The sequence below is a fragment of the Myotis nattereri genome (genome assembly GCF_964212035.1).
Source record: "Myotis nattereri genome assembly, chromosome: 9".
In the NCBI taxonomy this organism is placed as follows: domain Eukaryota; kingdom Metazoa; phylum Chordata; class Mammalia; order Chiroptera; family Vespertilionidae; genus Myotis; species Myotis nattereri.
Window position 1 is genome coordinate 70,766,732 of NC_138084.1, and position 20,157 is coordinate 70,786,888.

The 20,157-nt window shown below is 40.6% G+C and overlaps 1 protein-coding gene across 1 annotated transcript in view; it reads left to right on the top strand.

Annotated features, from left to right (window-relative positions):
- Positions 1-20,157, top strand: part of SLC35F2 (solute carrier family 35 member F2) — a 45,229-nt gene that overhangs the window by 15,147 nt on the left and 9,925 nt on the right. Inside the window, exons 2-3 of the mRNA XM_081099633.1 lie at positions 14,089-14,264; positions 16,505-16,632. Coding sequence (XP_080955759.1) covers positions 14,089-14,264; positions 16,505-16,632 — 304 coding nt within the window. The remainder of the gene's footprint in view (positions 1-14,088; positions 14,265-16,504; positions 16,633-20,157) is intronic.

The following is a 20,157-nucleotide window of genomic DNA, read 5'->3' on the forward strand; positions in this document are numbered from 1 at the left end:
TATGCCAAGTAGAATACAGTGTGAGACATTTTATTAGATCAGTAACCCTCAGGGTTTTATTCCATTATAAACCCCTTTTATTAGTTTTCTGCCAGGAATTATATAGTTTGAAAAATTTTGAAACTACTTTAAATTGCAGTTGTTAAGTAATAATTAATTTATGTTCTCTCTCTTAACTAAAGCTTCTGATTAGCAAGAGAAAATGAGTGTTAATACACTTGATTGTTATAATTATAGCTGGGAGCATATATAGGTGATGCTTTGGTTTAGCCTATACAGCCTTATGGGTAAATGTAGGATTTCTGTGTGTTTTTTTTCCCTTCAGAGCCAACTTTTAATTATGGGAATGTTCAAGTAAAATTGGCCACTATTACCTATTGAATGTAGTGTCAGCCAGTTTCAATAATTATCAACTCATGTTATTTCATTTATACCTCTTCACCCCTTCTGGATTATCGTAAAATCATTTTCAGGCATCATATAACTTCCCAAATAACTATCCCAGCATTCATCTCTAAAAGATAAGGACTTAAAAATAACCACAGTACCATTATTCCACCAAAATATAAACAATAATTCCTTAATATCATATAATTTTCTAAATAGTTATTCAGTTTGTGAACATAGTTGGGGCTTGTGCAGAAGGCAACCAATTGATGTGTCTCTCACATTGATGTTTCTCTCTCTCTCTCTCTCTCTCTCTCTCTCTCTCTCTCTCTCTCTCTCTCCCTCTCCCCACCTCCTCCTCCCTTCCTTTCATTCTCTCTAACAATCAGTGGATAAAAGTATCCTCAGGTGAGGATTACCGAAAAATAAATAAATAAAAAACAGAGAAGGGGCCACATCGCAGACCTGACAAGCTCAGGGGGCTGGATGGCAGGCCTGACAGTCAGTGAGTGAAAATACTCACAGGGTGATCTGATCCTAAATTCCAAACTGGGCAGGCCATGGTGGGCAGTCACATCCCAGGCCTACAGCTTCTTTAGTTTGAAACTTCTCATTGTTATCTTGTTGCCTGCATAGCATCTCTATTTACTGTAAATGTTAAATGTTAACTTTTCTAGACTCACCAATGTAAAAGAAGTTTGTATCTCTCCATTTTACTTTTTACCCAGTTTTAGAGTTCTCCCTGTTTTGTTTTCTCCCATCTCTTTAATCTACCACCAGTGGATTTCATGTAACCTTCCTCAGCTTTTCTCCTTTGACTCTAAATGTTTAAAAGTAAGTAACTGCCATTCTCAGGAATATTTTCTCAATCCGTTGAGATCTTGCTTCCGGCATGTCCTCAGTTATTGGTGCAAATAAACTCTTATAAAGTTTTTTTTTTCTACAGGTTTGGATTTTCTTTCATTGACGAAATCAAAATGCACACAAGGCCCATGCATTTAAAGGTTGTTGTATCTACATCTCTTTCTCCTGTAGCTTCCCCTTATTCTTGTAGTTTATTTTTTGAAGAAATAGTTCATTTGTCATGTAGACTTTTCCATATTCTGAGTTTTGCTGATTGTATCTTTCTGGTGGGTTTTCAGTATTTCTTCCTCAGAATAATGTGTCTAAATGCATAAAATAAAATACATAGGCTTATAATAGAAACCAATTACATCCATTTATTAAAACTAGTTAAAACTCTTTGTGATATGTTAATATATGTGCTTCTTTCCTTAAAAACACACACTTAAACAAGATCTCACAATGGCTCTTTAATTACCATGATTTTGGAGTAGTGATGAGTGTAAATGATATTTTGAAATTTCAACAACAGCTGCTGTATGATAGGAAAGTATCTGTGAATTCTTTGGTAGCAAACTCATGGGTACTGCTAGTACTGGTATAGTTTGTTGCTTCCATTTGTAATTGAAGGGAATATTACATTTTAGTTAATTGTTACTGAAAATCAAGATATGTTTTTCCTTCATCCAAGTTCATAGATTCCCCAGAATATTTTCATGGACCTAGTCCATGAACACCTGTTAAAAATCCCATGGTCCTATTTTTTTTTTGCCAGAATATTGCATAGATATTGTGTACTGCCATCACAAGGTACTAATGTTTGCTTATCTCTCTTTTTGTTATATGAGGAGCTATTGAGGTTTATTGCCTAGATTCATTATTTTATTAGGGGTTATAAAATATTCTATTCCTGTCATTTCATTTTTATTTATTATCCACATTACTTCTACAAAGACACACTCCCTGTCCTTAACTCATTACTCCCATTAACTCATTACCCTGAGATGTAATTTGAATAGGAAGGGCAGGATAAATGTTTGCTCTTTCCTCCTTTATTTGCCAGTTTTCAAAATAATCTGTTGGTTCTCTAACTTCCTCCAAAGATGACCAATGAGTTTTGTTTTTTAAACAATTTTAAGTATTGCGATTAACTCATGGATTTAACATATTGGAGGTATTTCAGTCCATTGCAATTGTTCTTATTGATGTCAGAATGTCTTTTTGTCACGACTCCACTACTCTTTGGTAGCTTTCTTGCCACTTGGTGTGACAAGGTGTACCAGGCTTATGTTGTGCTTTTCTTGCCCAGGTCTGCAGCCACTCTCTAAGGGGGCCTGGTTCTCTTCAGTAGGAAGTATTATTTAGTTGCTATTTTCCATGCACAGGAGTGTTCGTGATTATTGGTGGGTCACTGTTTTGTCACAGATAGGAAATATATTTAAAAATATATAAAATGTCTTATGAGTTCATTCTTTCACGAATGTTCAGAATTATAGTTTTTTTTGTTTTTGTTTTTTTTAAAAACTTAGCCTCTTTAATCTTATACATTCATTTTCTTTCCTGTACCAAAAATTAATACATCAATATATTTTCTTGCTTTGTTCCACAGTATATTCACACAATCTTAAAATAATAATACCACCTCCAAACAAATTAAATTATTGAGTTATTTTTGTATTTTAGAGAGAGAGGAAAGGAGAGAGAGAAACATTGATTTGTTGTTCCACTTATTTATGCATTCATTGGTTGACTCTTGTATGTGCTTTGCCTGGGAATCAAACCCACAACCTTGGGGTATCAAGATGATGCTCTAACCAACTGAGCTATCCAGCCTGGGTATCACCTCCGAACAATTTAAGATATTTTACATTTCTTACTATTCCTATGGTATATGCTAGTAGGAATGTTCTGTTAAATTAGTGTTTTGAAGTCACTTGAAACAATTCCTATTTTGTTTTACTACCAACTTAAACTATCCTTAAGTTTATTTTATGATTTGTTTTTCATTTTACATGTGGCTTTTTAAAAAATTAGTTTTTTGTTTTATAATTATGTAAAATATTTACATGGCTCAGAAGACAAATCTATGAAACATGGTATATTTAGATACATATGCCTTTTACTTTGCTCTCTTTCCTGACCTATAGGTAACTTTAAAAACAGTTTTTATCTTTATCTTTCCATTTAAAAATATTAACAAAGACATAAATCTTAGCATCTCATATCATTTTCCTCCACGTTTGCTTTCTTTTTAACTTTTTAAAAAGTATATCCTGGCAGTCAGTTTATATGGTATGTGAAATATTTGCCTTGCTTTTTATAGTGCATAGTACTCCTTTCCGTTTACTCAGCTAGTTTCCTACTGTTAACCCTTTAGGTTTTCTTTCATCTTTTACTATTATGAACAGTGCATCAATGAGTACCTGTATATACACCTTTCATATTTTTGACAAAGTATCCACAGAATAGATTCCTAGAAGTAAAATTTAGAAATTGCACTTCCCCTCCCCCCATAAGGACTGTATCGCTTTGCATTCTTGCCAACAATGGTCAGAGTACTGCTAAGCTTTTTGAAATGTCCAAGACGAGCTCCTGAACAGTCCATGGATTTCTGTCACCAGTTCCATGGATGCCTGGAGTTGCGAGACCTCAGAGTCGGAAGCACAGCTTTGGAGCTTTGCTCCTCAAAGTGTGGCCTGTGGACCAGCAGCAGAGGCATCACCCGAGAGCACGTTTGAAATGCAGAATCTCAGGCTTCTCACCAGCCTACTGAATCAGAAGATGCAATTTAGCAAGATCCTCATACACATCAAGATTTGAGAAGCACTGGTCTAGAGCTATGCTCTTCCGTCCTTTAGCCTCCAGGCACGTGTGGCTACTTAAATGAAAATGCATTACGGTGACATAGAGTGAAAAATTGAGTTCCTCATTCACACTGGCCACATTTCAAGTGCTCAATAGCCACTTCTCAGCTGTTTCTGTCACTGCAGTAACTTCTGTGGCACAACACAGGCCCATGGCTACGCTGTCCAATGTGATGGTCGCCTGTAGCCACATACCACTCTTTCACTTTAAATTGAAATTGATAACACTAAACATTCACATTTTTATTCCCATTAGCCCTATTTCAAGTGCTTAATTGCTACATAACTAGAAGCTACTGTATTGGTGCACACATTGGACATTCCCTACATCGTGGAAAGTTCTATTGGACAGCTCTGGTCACGGTGTTCCCAAAAGTCTGATGAACCAGAAGAAGGAAGGAGGGAATATTTTTTTAAAAAATATATTTTATTGATTTTTTACAGAGAAGAAGGGAGAAGGATAGAGAGTTAGAAACATCGATGAGAGAGAAACATTGATCACTGCCTCCTGCACACTCCCCTCTGGGGATGTGCCCGCAACCAAGGTACATGCCCTTGACCAAAATCGAACCAGGGACCCCTCAGTCTGCAGGCCAATGCTCTATCCACTGAGCCAAACCGGTTAGGGCGAGGGAAGATTTGTTGAGTGCCCAAGGTGGTAGGTATTTTACATAGCTTACATCAGTAACCCTTAAACCCATCAAAACAAAACAAAACAGTTTTTGAGAGGCTAACTAAAGTATTCAACTTCCTAACACTAATAAGAGATGAAGTTACTCTGGTTCAAAGTTTAATGCACTTTCCACTGTGTTTGGAAGGAATACTTTCCCAAAGGCTACCTCTGGGGTACAATCTCTACCCGCCTTTTACAAAACAAAACAAACGTAATGCAAACCACTGTTTGCACTTGCCTGCACCTATTTCCTTTTTCTCTCATGCTTCAAATTTAAACTTAGACTCTCATTTTTATCTACCTCCCAAGCTCATATTCGTTTTGCTATAAATGCCTTGAGTTCACATCTTAGGGTGTCCTAGCTAAGGGTCCCCTATCTTGCATTTTAACATTATGGCATCTCAATAATTAATTGCAGCATTTATTCATTAATTTAATAAACATTTACTGAGCACCTACTACGCATAAGATAAAACGCAGGGGAAAAAGGAAAACATAAATTTCCTTTCCTACATGCTTGCCTTTTAAAGTAATATTTACACATTACTACATTTTCTATAGTTTGAAATTTGGCTTTTTTGGCCACTTTGAGTTTTGAAAGTGTCCCAATACATCAGAATGTGTGTTCTTCAAAACTGCTAGCTAGCTACTTATGCTCATTAGAATTAGGCGATACACTAATGGCTACATTTTTGAACCATAGAAATGTAGATATGGAAAGAATATAAAGGTCAGCCAGGCTGCTACTCACTATGTGAAGAAAAGCTACTATTTGCTTTCGAGGTTTCCAGCTTGCTTCCAATATGATTTAAAATGCTCCAGTAACAGACGCTAGGTCATCTATGTCCTAAATACGAGGATCTTCTGTAAATGAATATTTCTTTTCAGACTTGTACTAGGATTTTTACAGAAGTGCCAGGAGTTATTCTGTACCCAGTATTTATAGGTGGCAGATGTAATGCATTTAAAAATCTCCCCAAAGAAGCTATGCTCTGTAGAAGTCTACTACCGAATCCTGCCTCTAGCTGACAAGGTGCAATTTAGCAGCAGAGATTTATGGAGACATAATGTGAAGAAAAATATATGATTTGCATCCAACAATCTATTTTATCAGTCACCTGGAACTCTTTCTTCAAATAAAAGGGAGAGACTAATTCAGTGGTTTGCCATCCTATTGCCTGGTAGACTCATTGAGAGGGCTTTTAAAAATAGGCTGATATTTGGATCCATCTCCTGAGAACCTGATTCAGTTGGTTTGGTCTAGTCTTAATGTCATCGTTTTTTTCTGTTTAAGCCCTCAATGATTATTTAATGTACACCCAGGTGAAGGGATACCGATCTAACCTGACATTGCAAATGAAGAAGAGCTAACGAAACACATCAATCCCATTTTATGTAAAACTAGTGTTTGAATTAGGCAGAAACCCTAATTCCAGCCTTCCTTCAGTCCTGAATCTATCTGGAAATTGTTTTCACATTTCTGGTCTGTGATCAGGGCTCTTTAGGCTTCCTGTAAGAAAGGCAGAGGGAAAAATAAAATGCCTTCAATATTTTCTTTTTTCAATCCTTAAATTCACACAATATCTCCAAATAGTAAAGTAGTCAGAAGTGACCTTACTCAGGTTACCTGCTACCCTGTGTGCCTGCCTCTGCCCCAAATGATCCATAGCTCATGTTCGCTCTGCTTTCTGCTGGCCGGGCCCCCCAGTGTGAAGTCGCCTTGGGAAACATGTCTTGGAGTTGGACCACATCCTACCATTGAAGTTCACGTCAGTGGAGGTTCCGTTTGAAGCCCTGTGACAGGATATATCCCATGGTTAGATGCGCATTGTTTCTAGCAGCTTCCTTTAGAGAGGGACAGGTTTTGTTAAGGCATAAAGAAAGAGTCCCTGGGTTCAGTTCACAGTTCATATGAATGGGACCTTGTGGTGGAATGCTTAAATGTGACGTTATAAGGAACAAAAATTGTTTTGAGGCCTCTCTCTATCAGTCTGTTTTCTCTTCTTTCTCCTTTTGTTCAGCCTCCACTCCCTCAACCCCTTCTGCCTGCCTCCCCCACTCCCTCTTGCTCCTGCTCTTCCATTATGGATGAGGTCATTATGATTTGGAGCCAAGAGAAGTGCATTCTGTAACCTTAAATCTCCATTCTCCTTTTTTTTTTTTTTAGAAGATGGCTATACTTTATAGTTGGAGGACAGCTTGCTTAATTGGGCTTTTTTAGAATGCAAATATGAGCTTGCTGGAGGAGTTTTGTCCATTTGTGAACAGGGACACACTTATTATTCTCATTTATTTCACATGTATAATGGTTTCCACGTCCATTATGGAATGTGAAAAATGGTTTAAGTTTGATTAGGTTATTGGACACTTGATTGGCTTTTCCACGACCTATACTTTGGACAGCCAACTCATCCCCTGATGTCCCCGGAAGTAGTGTAAAACTGGTGGGAGAGAAATCAAGCTAGACTCCTTTCCCCAACAGCGAGGTGGGGTGCAAGAATCTCTTGAAGAAAAGGTTTACTAATATAAGCTCTGTTATAAAATCGTAATGGAGAAGTAAAGAAGGGTATTTGGGGGAAGGAGAAAGTGATACAGAAGGTAAGAAGATGTCAACTCTAAGGGATAACCTCACTTATTATCCCAAGACCATGTGCTGTAGTGGGGGCAGCAGATGTTTAATGGTCAGAAAATTTGGGCATCAATTCTGCTCCTGTGTGATCTTAGGCAAAACACTTCCCTCTTCTGGGCCAGAGCATCTTCACCTAAAAAAATGGGCCACAGCACCAAAGTCCTGCAGTTCTGAGACTTCCTTCCAGGAGAGGAGATGTTTCCCTAGATCTGATTCTTGGAAGTAAATTTGAACTCCCTCATCTAGGCCTTTCACAGCAAAGGGCACTGACTTCCTCTGCCTTTTACTTACTGGGGGACTGTGGGTGACTTTGGAGCCACTCTGAGTCTCATGCTCCCCTCTGTAATAGGAGTGGAGGAAGACTACTGTTTCAGGGTCGTGGTGAGAATTAGGTTGAGAATGTGTGCTCTGATGATGCCAACTGAACCATGAAATACAGGAAAACTGGAACCATGTCCGTGGCCAGCTACCCTTCACCACAGGTGTCTCGAGGGGAGTATGTGACTGGGGACAATGACACCTGTCTCCCAAAATGTACTTTTCCACTCGTGGCTTTGGCTCTACAGGACCATGCGGTGAATTTCTTTTGTCTAAGATAGAGCAGTCTAAAATCCAGAATCAGGGCCTTGTTCAGGAGGAAGTGAGCACAGAGGACGCTGCCAGGGCTGGGTAGAGCATCCCTGGGAACACTGCTTCCTCTGTGGGAGCAAGGTCTTAACCCTTTCCTCACCTGGGCAAAAAATTTGCTTCCCTAGCCTAATAAAATGTCTGCCTCTGGCCAGTTCCTGCTATTGTTCCTCCCCTGGAAGGGTGGGGGTTTTTGGCTCCTTCCTTTTGAGAATACAGAGCAAACAACATGAAGGAATATAACTTTTGAAGAGCAATCTAGCAAAACAAGTAAATTTGAAGATGCTTATGCCCTGAGACTAACAATTCCACCCTTTGATGTATCTTCAAAGCAGACGGTCCCTTTAAACTTCATGGCACAAATAGAAAGTCATTATAATTGTAGGTACTCTGAGTACACTGCTTGCAGAGGATGGATGCCTTCAGTAGGCCCCAGCAGGCCATCCTGAGTCCCGACAGAGACTTTATCTTAGCACATCAGTGACGCATTTGCACCAGTTTGCAAAACAAACCCAGAAAAACTCTTAGATGTGTGCATCAGGAGACATAAGCAAGAATGTTTGTGGAGGCATTGTATATAAGAGAGAAAAAAAAGAGCTAAATATCAACAAGGAATAGATAAAGTGACAAATCGTGTTGTGGAAAGGCGTGAACTAGAACTAATGCATCAATATGGATCCCTCTCTCCAACAATGTTGATTAAAACAGCCAGTTGCGCCCTAACCGGTTTGGCTCAGTGGATAGAGCGTCGGCCTGCGGACTGAAGGGTCCCAGGTTCGATTCCGGTCAAGGGCATGTACCTTGGTTGCGGGCACATCCCCAGGAGGGGGTGTGCAAGAGGCAGCTGATCGATGTTTCTCTCTCATCGATGTTTCTAACTCTCTATCCCTCTCCCTTCCTCTCTGTAAAAAAATCAATAGAATATATTAAAAAAAAAAGAACTTGCAAAGGGAACCGGAAAAACATCATAAAAAAATAAAAATAAAATAGCCAGTTGCAAAAGTACACATATAGTACTTGAGGGATACTTATGTAAATATTAAAATATGTAGAAATACATGGAATGATAGATGCCAAGTGGCAAACACAAGGGGGATATGTTGATGTTGCCAATATTTTCTTTCTTAAGCTGCCTAGTAGATATATGAATCCATGTTGATTATGCATATACTTTATTATATTTTAAATATCTTTTAGGAAATTTTAAAAGATTAAAACTTAAAGCTATGAGAGAGTAGCCCAAGATGAGGCTGGAGAGCTAGGCGGGGGTCAGATGGTAGGGTGCCTCAGAGGCCATTTAAAAGTTTGGCTTTCATCTGAGGGCAAAGGGGAGCTACTGAAAGGTCTGAGACGTGGGAGGGATCCCATTAGGTGACCCTTCATCACACCAACTCCTGCTGCAGTGCAGATGCTGGGTGTGTGGGAGGGAGAGGAGCAGGCGGAGCAGGGGGCTTTGCTGTGGTCCTAGCTCCAGGGCACTTCCTCCTTGGAACACCATTTCCTCTTGCTTCCAGGAAGCTCTTCCTTCCCTGTTCTCTCTCTGCCTCTCTGGCCAAGCCCCTTCGTCTCCATCTACAATTCCTCTTCCTCCTCCAGCCCTTTACATGTTGCTGTTTTCAAGACTGTTTTTCTTAACCCTCTTTTCTAGTTTTAGGCCTGTGTCCCGACCTCATTTATATCCCAACTTTCAGCTACCACCTCATGATTTCCAAATTTATTTCTTCAGCTCGGTCCTCTTTTTCAGCTCCAAACTGCCTACTGGACATTTCTTCTCGACTGGATTCATTCTCCCTTCCAAATGTGCCTTTCCCTCCTGTTTTTGGGATATTGATGAACCATATTGCTGTCTATCCAGTTATCTGATCCAGAAAACTGGGTATTATTCTAGACTGCTCCATCTCTGCCACCTTTCCTGTTTATTTCGCTTTCATGTTGGAGCGAAGGGTAAGGCTTAGGTTCTTTGTGCCACGATGTATGTGCTGTGACGTATCTAGAAATGCTCGATTCCCACCTTGCTAATCACTTTGCTCCCCCCTCTTCAGGCGATTGGGATGACTTCACCACCGTCCTGATCTGGCTCCTGTTGGCTCTTCCACCCTCACCTGCTGCTGTGTTTCTCTCCTACACTCTGTGCGGCAGCTACCCCGACCCCCTGAGGCCCCCGAATGTACCATATTGTTCAGCTCCGTGCTTGGTGTGTGGTGTTCCTTCTGCTTGGAATGCCTTTCCTTACTGTGCTAGCTAGTGAACTCTTGAGTTTTTGTTCTTTTAAACTAGCCTATTTTCCCACTGGTCTGCCTGTGCCCTCATTGCTAGTTTACGTGCCTACTGACTAGTATTTCCAGTAGTATCTGAGCTCCCGAGGCACAGAGAGAGCCTGTTCAGTTTTGTATCTTCAAACCCTGACGCGTGGTAGATGCCCTACAAGTGTGTTTAGGGTTGTCCCACCCGGCAAACTTCCCCTTTCTTTTCTGCCCTGTGCAGGGATTGTTTGGGGTTAGTTGCGTGTTACTGAAACAAATATTCCAGAGAAAAGAATATACGGCAAACTTTCAGAAGAGATATTCTGTGTTTGCTGTTTTGGCTTATTTATTTATTTATTTATTTTTTACTTTGTGTAAAACAACTCTGGAAGGAAGTATTTATATGGAGAACATTTTAAATAAAAGTTGCAATGTTCTCCGTCCTCGCCCCTAAACCTTCCAGGCACTGTCGTCTTCATCATCTCTTAAATTGTTTTGCCAGTCTTCAAGCTTTTACTCGTATTGCCTTTGCTCATTTCCCAAACATCTATACGTTTCCTTAATGCTTTAATAAGATAATATTAATCTCCAAACTCTTACCCCATTCCTATTCTCCTTTTCATCATTTAAAAAAGAGCTATTTCTGTTTGGTGCTTATCTTCTCACTCAGCCCACTGGAATCTGACTTTAGGCTTTGCCACTAACAAAAAGCTTTCCTTCAAAGATCTCTAGTGACTTCCAGCTTGCCAGCCCAACTGTGTCTCTTTAGCTGTAAGGCCACTTCTTCCCTCTGCAGTTTTGGACACTACAGTATTGATTTCTTCCTTCTTTTTTTTTTAATATATTTTATTGATTTTTTACAGAGAGGAAGGGAGAGAGATAGAGAGTCAGAAACATCGATGAGAGAGAAACATCGACCAGCCGCCTCCTGCACATCCCCCACCGGGGATGTGCCCGCAACCCAGGTACATGCCCCTGACCGGAATCGAACCTGGGACCCTTCAGTCCGCAGGCCAACGCTCTATCCACTGAGCCAAACCGGTTTCGGCAGATTTCTTCCTTCTTAAAATGTTTTCCCACTCTTAGCTTCTGTGTCAGGGCACTCTCATAACTTGTCTCTCTGACTATGGCATTTCATTGGAAGGGGGGGAGAGTCTTACCTTGGGCAAATAAAGTCACTTCTTTATCAATTTATGTTTATTCCACAGATATTTACTGAGTGACAACCAAGTACCAGGCACTGGATATGTAGTGGAGAGCAAATCAGATATGGTCTAATTTTCTGAAGTCCAGAGTTTTAACCTTATATTTGTTACCTACTTGCTGTGTAACAGATGACCACAAACTTAGTGGTTTCAGACAACACACATTTATTATCTCACGGTTTTTATGGATCAGGCATCTGGGCATGGCTTCAGGGTCTCACACTGGCTGCAGTTGGGGTGTTGGCCAGGGCAGGGTCTCATCTGCAGCCTCGGCTGGGCAGGGACCTGCTTCCAAGCTCATTTTGGTTGGGCAGGATTCATTTCCTTGTGGACTTTTGCTCTGAGGGCCTCGGTTCCCTGCTGGTTGTTGGCCAGAGGCTACCCTCAGGTCCTTGACATGTGAGCCTCTGTATATGGCAGCTTGTTTCATCAGAGCCAGCAAGGAAGAGAACTAATAGAGTTGCCTAGCATGATGGAAGTAATGACCTTACGTGATATATTCATGGAAATGACATCCCATTACTTTCATTGTGTTCTAATGGTTAGAACTGAGTCATGGATTCCTACCCTCCTCCCCCCCGCCCCGCACTCAGGAGGAGGAGATCACTTGGGGCAACAATACCAGGAAGCACAGATGCACTGGGCGCACCTTAGAGGCCACCTTTCCCAAGCTTCGTATTGTCCACCCACCCCCCCTTCCCGCAAGGTTCCAGGCACCTCAATTTCTACTGCTCTCAAATGGAACTCACTATTCTCCCCTTGCCCCAAACCTCTTTCTCATCCTGTCTTCCTGTCCCGGTCAGTAGCCCCATAGGCATCCAGTCATTTAGTCTAGAAACCCAGATATCATTTCAACATCTCCTCCCGAGAGCTAATGGTGTGCTGGGCTGCGTGGAGTCTTTCTTGTCATTCTCTGCTTTCCGTTCATGCTGACATGGCTTTCAGTCAGGTCTCGCTTTGGCCTGAGCCATTGTGTTAGCTTTCTAACTGCTTCTCTGCCTCGTTCTCTTCTCATCAGTTCTTCTTTTCCTAACCACCAGAGTCACTTTCATCAGTCCCTCTGTTCGAAACCTTCGTGCCTCCCAGCCGCCTATGGCATAAAGGCCTAATTTCTGAGTTTGCTATTCAACCTTTCACGATCTGGCCTCAACTCTTCCATGTGCCGACCACTCTCTGCCGTTGCCCTTATGCCCCAGGCACTCTGGGCCTCTTGGTGCTCCCCGAGCCCACCCCTGCCTGTGTGTGCCTCTGCATTTGGTCCTAGCTACTTCTTCCTGTATTCCCTTTTCCTTCCTTCCTCCTTCACATACTTCCAAACTTGTCTGAAAACCCCCTCTTCCGGGAAGCCTTCCCCAGTGTTCCCTGCGGGCTGAGGCCTCACTCAGAATGAATTGGTGGCACCTGCGTGCTGTCTGTCGTAGCACTCTGCTTGCACCGCTGTCCCAGACTGCTGTTTTGCAGTGGGCTGTTCAGGTGCCTCTCTCTCTTAAAATGCTAAAGGGCAGAGTCTGGGTTTTACTCTTCTTTGGATCCAAAGTGCCAGCCTCCAGCGCAGTGAATCACAATCTTGGCTGCATGTTGGAATCACTTGGGGAGCTTCAAACATCACTGATGCCTGGACTCTACCCCAAAGGTGATGCTGTGATTGGTCTCAGGTGTAGCCTGATGTTGGCATTTTTAAAAGTGCTCTGATTGCCTGGCTGTGTGCTCGGTGGCTGAGCTTCCCCTATGAACCACGGAGACCCCGTTCGATTCCCAGTCAGGGCACATGCCTGGGTGGTGGGCTCGATTCCCTGTGTGGGGCGTGCAGGAGGCAACCGATCAATGATTCTCTCTCATCATTGATGTTTCTCTCTCTCTCCCTCTCCCTTTCTTTCTCTGAAATCAATACAAATATATATTAAAGAAAATAATGGTGAGGGCCTTCGGTGGCGGGCTGGAAGAGGTTATTGGGGGGAAAAGGAGGACCTGTGCAATACTTTCAACAATAGAGATAAAAAACAAAAACAAACGAACAAAAAAGGCGCCGTGATTCTAACATGTAGGTAACATTGAAAACCTCTACTTCTAGCTTAAGAAATCAAGACTAGGAGAAGGAAAGGATAAGACTATGCTAAACATTTAATGAATAGGAAGGCCTTAAAACAAGTGAAAAGTGAGTTTTTAAAAATTATACACACAAACTCACTTCAAACAGTGTATCACATAGCTAAGAAATCAAAATGATTTCTAAATGGGTGGACAATAAAATGGGAAAATACGTATTTTTGTGGTAATGAGGGAAATCAGAAATGTTAAAGAGAATAAAATCTCAAAATCCAATACTTACTCATGGACACGGACAGCAGTGCGGTGATGGTGGGGGAGAGGAGTGGGTGGAGGTTGAAAAGGGCAGAGGGGGGATAAATGGTGATGAGAAAAAAAATCCAACACTTTAATTTTTGTACATATGAAGTAAGCAATAAAATGAAATAATGACACAACAGGAATAACTAGCATTTCCCTTTTCGTTGAGCACTAAAGTATATGTTGTATGTTGTGTGTTGTGCATGTTCATGTTTGTGTCAGAGGTATAACTTACTTGCATGTTATTCAGATTTCCTTCTTTGTTTTCTAGGAATATTTTGAAAACAATTGCCCTGGGTCAGATATTGTCCTTGTGTATATGTGGAACAGCCATCACCAGCCAGTATTTGGCAGAAAAATACGAAGTGAACACCCCCATGCTTCAGAGCTTTATCAACTATTGCTTGCTGTTTCTAGTTTATACAGTGATGCTGGCATTTCAATCAGGTATGCCGAGTGTGGGAATTAACTTTTTCAGTGACCTATCTTCATTAAAAAACGTGGCTTTTAGGCATTTAAAAAATGAAACATGAGGCAAAAGTAAGAACAGGACAAACTATTGCTGCCTTTATAAAAGTCATTAGAAAAGTATGACACCTCTGAATTCTGTGATTAGAGATTCATGCATCATCTCTGGCATTGTTGATTAAAATAAGTTCCACCAAACTGGAACAGTACAAATTGTCAGAAAAATTAAAAGTGTAATTGCTATTACAAGCTAGGTTGATAAGATTAAGAGACAATATTAAAAACACTTAAAGTCAAGAACCTCACTCTTCAAAGGCTGTATATGCAGCTAAGTGGAGAATGCTAAATGGAGCATCGATTGCATGTAGGTCAAATCTATGTTATAAGAGAAACAAAGACAGGGAATTGGGAAGGAATTAACATCTTTATCACTGACTGGTTAAGTTGTTTTAGAATCATTACAGAATTATCATTTCTCACTAGCTACACAAAAAAGGGAAAAACTAGGTTCTGACAAACATTTTTGTGCCAGACATAATTTTAATTGCTTAACTCATCTAGGTTTGGTATAAACTCATTGAAGACTCCCAACAAGTCAAGTGAATATTATTACTATCCCCACCTTACGGATGATCAAACTGAGGCAGGTAGTACTTACATAACTTGCTCTAAGTCATGTAGGTGGTAACTGGTGAGCCAGGATTCCAACCTAGGCAGGCAGCCACGCTCCCCCCTTTCTCCCCCCCTCCCGCCAGAGCCGATGCTCTCACCACCAGTCTGTATTAGGGACTCCTAGTCATGCTAAGAAGATTCTTCTCACAAGAAAAGAGCACGGTACTATAAAATAAATTAAGTGAGATCGAATTTAGGGATGTGAGGACAATGGGTAACTCAACCAAATCAATTGGGCGGTTGCAATACTTCTATTTTCATTGTATTTAAAAGACAATAAAAGTACCATAATAAGAGCAGACTTGCTAATCCTCTTTTTAAAAAAAATTAAATATTTTAAAAATTGATTTGAGAGAGAGAGGGAGAGAGAGAAACATTGATGTGAGAGAGAAATATAGGCTGGCTGCCTCCTGCACACCCCCTATTGGGGATTGAGCCTGCAACCCGGGCGACCTTTTAGTGCATAGGACAACACTTAACCAACTGAGCCACACTGGCCAGGGTGCTAACCCTCTTTTAATATGAACCTTAAAGCATCAATGGTTTTCCTATGTGTCGGGATAAAAAACGTACTTCGAAAGAAAATAGAAACCAGTGGTAGGAGTGGGGAAACCATCTGAAGGGTAATGCACCAAATTTGGCAAGAGCTTTAGGAGTTGGATATAGAACTGGTATTAATACATGGCTAGTAGGGACTTTGCTCTTCTCTGTAAGCACTGGCTTTTAGTAAATTCGTGTGACTCATAAACACAGCAATACGGTCTCCCTAAGGGATGGTTGTTAGGTCCCTTCCGTACCATCTCGTGGCGAGGAAGACCGACTCTGCTTTCAGGATTTTCTTGTAAATTGGGTTTTAATGATAATTACCTGGCCTGAGTCTCACTACCTTTATTTCCTTGTAGGTTATCTTACAAGAAGCCTTCTAATCTATGTTCCAACTCTGTATCCTGCGATGCTAGATTCTCCAAAGAAGGGAATCATAGTTAACTTGAATAAATAGAACTTGGTGAATAAAAGGTGTTTCTTCACTGGTGCCACTAAATCCTTTTTTCCAAACTTATAACTGACGTACTTTTCTCTTGAAAGCACATCTTTTTTTTAAAAAATTTTGTTTTTTTGAAAGCACATCTCTTTTAAAATAATGACCAAGGCAGAGTTTCCTTTGAAGAAGCCCATGAATGGAGGTTCCATAGCCAATGAATTAATAAGAAAACATTGCATTTCCTAGGAAAATCGGTAGCTTGTCAGGAATGGCAACATCCAGACCTGTTTTAGATATTAGATTTCTGTCACAAGGAGGGAGGGAATTTAACCACTTTTCTCTACTTACTTTCTCTTTGGTGTTTTCATTGAACAATTGGTCTGTGATGACACCTTAGCTGGGTCTCATATTATAAAAATTTGATTCTGTTGAACTGTTGTAGGAATTTGTAGGAACTATTGTACGCATTAGGAGGGGCCACTTCCAAAATACACAGTAAATATAAATAAACATGCACAGCTTCATTTTCAAGGAACATGTACTAACCCAGATGTCTTTCAACCAGGCCCTGATAGCCTTTTACACATCTTGAAAAGAAAATGGTGGAAGTACATCCTGCTGGGCCTAGCAGACGTGGAAGCCAATTACCTGATTGTCAAAGCGTACCAGTACACAACTCTCACCAGCGTCCAGGTGAGAGGGCGTCCTCTGACCAGTTTGGCTTGTATAGTTTTAAGAGAAGAATCTGAACTCGTATGTGTTAACCTCATTTTGTGGCGAACCTGTTCACGCGAAGAAAACCTAAACACAGGTGGTTGCTATCTGTTTTCAGAGGAGCATATGCGCTAGTGAGTAAGCAGCTGGGAATTAGGGAACATGTACATGAGTTAATGAGTTCCCAAACTGCAAATGCTGTAGCATATTAGAACAGTGTCTTCCCAAATACGCATAAATATTTAGTTGGCAACCGATGCTGTGATGTTGACGAGAGCTCTGCTTTATACGTTGCTCACACACGGCATATAAAGTGGCTGTACATTTGTGCTACAGAAAAGTGGGAGGTTTGCAAGTAGGTATTCAAACAAAGGAGCGATTGGAAGGAATCTGCTAGACGTCTTGGTAGAGATGGTAGCCAAAGGCAAAGCTTATATCCTTATTTGTTTATTGGGTTTTTGCTTGATTGAAAGAAATAGGCACCTAAATAGCAGGATTTTTCAGCCGGTGGAGTTGAGTCAGACCCATTCAGTTGCCTTTTTTAAAAATTGAATTTATTGGGTGTCTGTGACTCTAATGAACAAAAGAAACTGGCAAAGAAAATAAAAACAGAGGCATGGATACATGGAACAGACTGACTGCTGTCAGAGGGGAGGAGGATGGGGGGCTGGATGAAAGAAGGTGAAGGAATTAAGCAAAAAACATATGGGAAAGGGAGTGGGAGTAGGTAGAGGTGAGCAAAGGGGGCATAAATGGGATGGAAAGGGACTTTGCTTTGGGTGATGGGTGCATGATGCAGTTGTTGTAATGTTAGGAAGCTATGGGAAGTATTGTAACACTGAGTCACCAGTACTAACAACAAAATGTTTTATAAATGGAGGTGAAAGCGAGATAGACGCCATTGCCAGGTTTAGACTTCACCGTTTAATGAATTTATAACTTTCTGATGCATTGTTCTTCTCACTATGTAAAACAGAGATGTTTTATTTGATCTCCAAATTTTAGGAACGTAGAAAAATTGAAGTGAGATTAGACTTACTTCATTTGGAAAACATAAGGACAGATGGAAACCCAGTATTTTTCCAATGTGAATATACATTAAGTGCTATTATTACCAGAATGCATTTTATTAAATGCTCTCTTTTCTGTCACGTGGTGCTAAGCACGGTCCACAGCAGACCTCTTGGTTTTTCACTGGCATGAGCTTCAAAGCCCCGATAGGAAATATTTGTTGTCAGACATTATAGGAGGTACATGGAAAAACCCAGAATTTCATAAAAATCAAAACCAGAAGTTAGTTTCCTAGAGGGTGAAGTTCATCACAATTAGTATTAACTGTGCGTTAAACAATGGGCAGGGAGAATGTAGAAAATAGCATTTTCTAGTCACATCTACCCTCATAATCTCACACGTAATTCAATTACTTGGCTACAGTTTCCAGAAACTTTGATCTCTGACTAATAATAATTAGAAGATTTGAATTGGTGCAAGGTCTAAGCACAAAGGTGTGTTAAAACACTTGCACTGGGGTTTTGGTGACTGAAGTTCATGCCTTACCAGTATACTACCCAAAATGTCTTGTAGCCTCTTAGAAAAACCTAAGCATTTGGTTGTCAAAAGTTATGTACTTAGGGCTCCAGCAAGGGGTATATTTTTATTTTCTTTATGTTTTTCCCCATCACCATTTACTTATTTTTTTATTTTTAAAAATATATTTTTATTGTTTTCAGAGAGGAAGGGAGAAGGAGAGAGAGATACATCAATGATGAAAGAGAATCATTGATTGGCCACTTCTTGCACGCCTCACACTGGGGATGGAGCCTGCAACCCTGGCATGTGCCCTGACCGGGAATCGAACCGTGACCTTCTGGTTCATAGATTGATGATCAACCACTGAACTACGCTGGCAGGGCTAACTCAATGTTATACTTATGCCTTCCCTGCCCCTCATGGTCTTACATAATACCGTGCTTACTATGGCTGCACAATAATTTATAAAAATTAAATTAAAATAGGGGGACTCTTGGAACTGAAAGCATCAGAGTCATCAAGAATACATTTGGAAAAGGAGGTTCAATGTAGATAAATAGCTGGATGTGATAGATATAAGATAAGAAGTCCTGGAGTTTTGGAGTTGGGAGAGATTTGTGAGGAGATCATTTGGTCTGATCTCTTCATGTCATATTTTGGCTTAGAGGGTGACTGGTTGTAACTCACACAGTTGGTTGGGGGTCCGGGGAGTCTGGAACTCTTACCATGACCTAGGCAGTTCCCTTTATATGGCCACTGATTGCCCACTAAAATTGTTAAAAATAGAGCAAATTTAAGTTTGATTTTAAGATAAGATTCAAGGACAGGGAATCTCCTGTGAAAATTTTTAGAGACTTTTTCTTTTTTGCTTAAGGAATGTAGTTGAGACTTTAAGTCATTACGGCCAGATTCTGCTGTGTCTTCTGGGACAGGCTATTATCATTTGCATCGTTTGAGGCTTTGTTATTCAGGCAGGCTCGATAAAGCACTTAGGAGATTAGAGTTCTGCAGCTGGAATAAATAACAAGGCAAGGCGCCCATTCCTGCACAGGCATCTGACTCCAGGAATGACACTGCAGTGAAAGACGATTAGCTAGCAACTGTGGGCAGGATCTAACAGGCTGCTGCTGGAGATTTAGGGGCCTGCCTTGTCCCAGATTAGAAAGACATAGAGAAAATCCAGGACAAGGTTAAAAACAAGAAGATATGCAAAAAATAGCAGATTGAAGAATATTATAAGGACTATCTTTTATCCTTGAATTTTTGAAATTTGTGAAGAATTGAGTGAATGAAATCTCTATTTTTCCTTGACCTTGCAAGTAATTTTGGATTTGCTATCATTTTGTCACTCTTAATCCCCCTGCTTTTCAGACTGGCAATAGTAGGGTGTAGCAAATATTTTCTGGACCCAGGATCAACAGGTGATGACAAGCAAGAGTATTTGCTCTGAGCAGGTGTTTGTCTGACAAAATGGGGTTGGACTCTGTCAGGGAGATGGTGTCTTCTTGCTTTCTCATAATAACCAGTACTTTTTTGTAGCTCTTACTCCAACGGCAGAAATATCTGGCTGTGTGATTATTTATGCCACGTCTGTCTAGCCCCGTGTATGCTACTGAGGGCAGGGCTAGGGGGTCTCTTTTTCACTACATTCCAGCTCCTCACAGTGTTTTTTTTCCATGCTGAAATATTTGTTGACTGAGTGAATGGGTACATGCAGGTAGGAAAGTTTGCTTATTGAGTTTAAGGATAATGCAGGAGGGAGTGTAGAGGTAATTTGCACAGACTCTTGGGCAGAATTCCTGAACTGAGAAACTATCTCTCAGACTTTTGTTTGTTTGTTAATCCTCACATGAGGACATTTTTTTTCCATTGATTTTTAGAGAGAAGGGAGGGAGGGAGGGGAGATAGAAATACAGGGAAACATTAATCTGAGAGAAACACATTGATTGGTTGCTTCCCATACATGCCCCGACC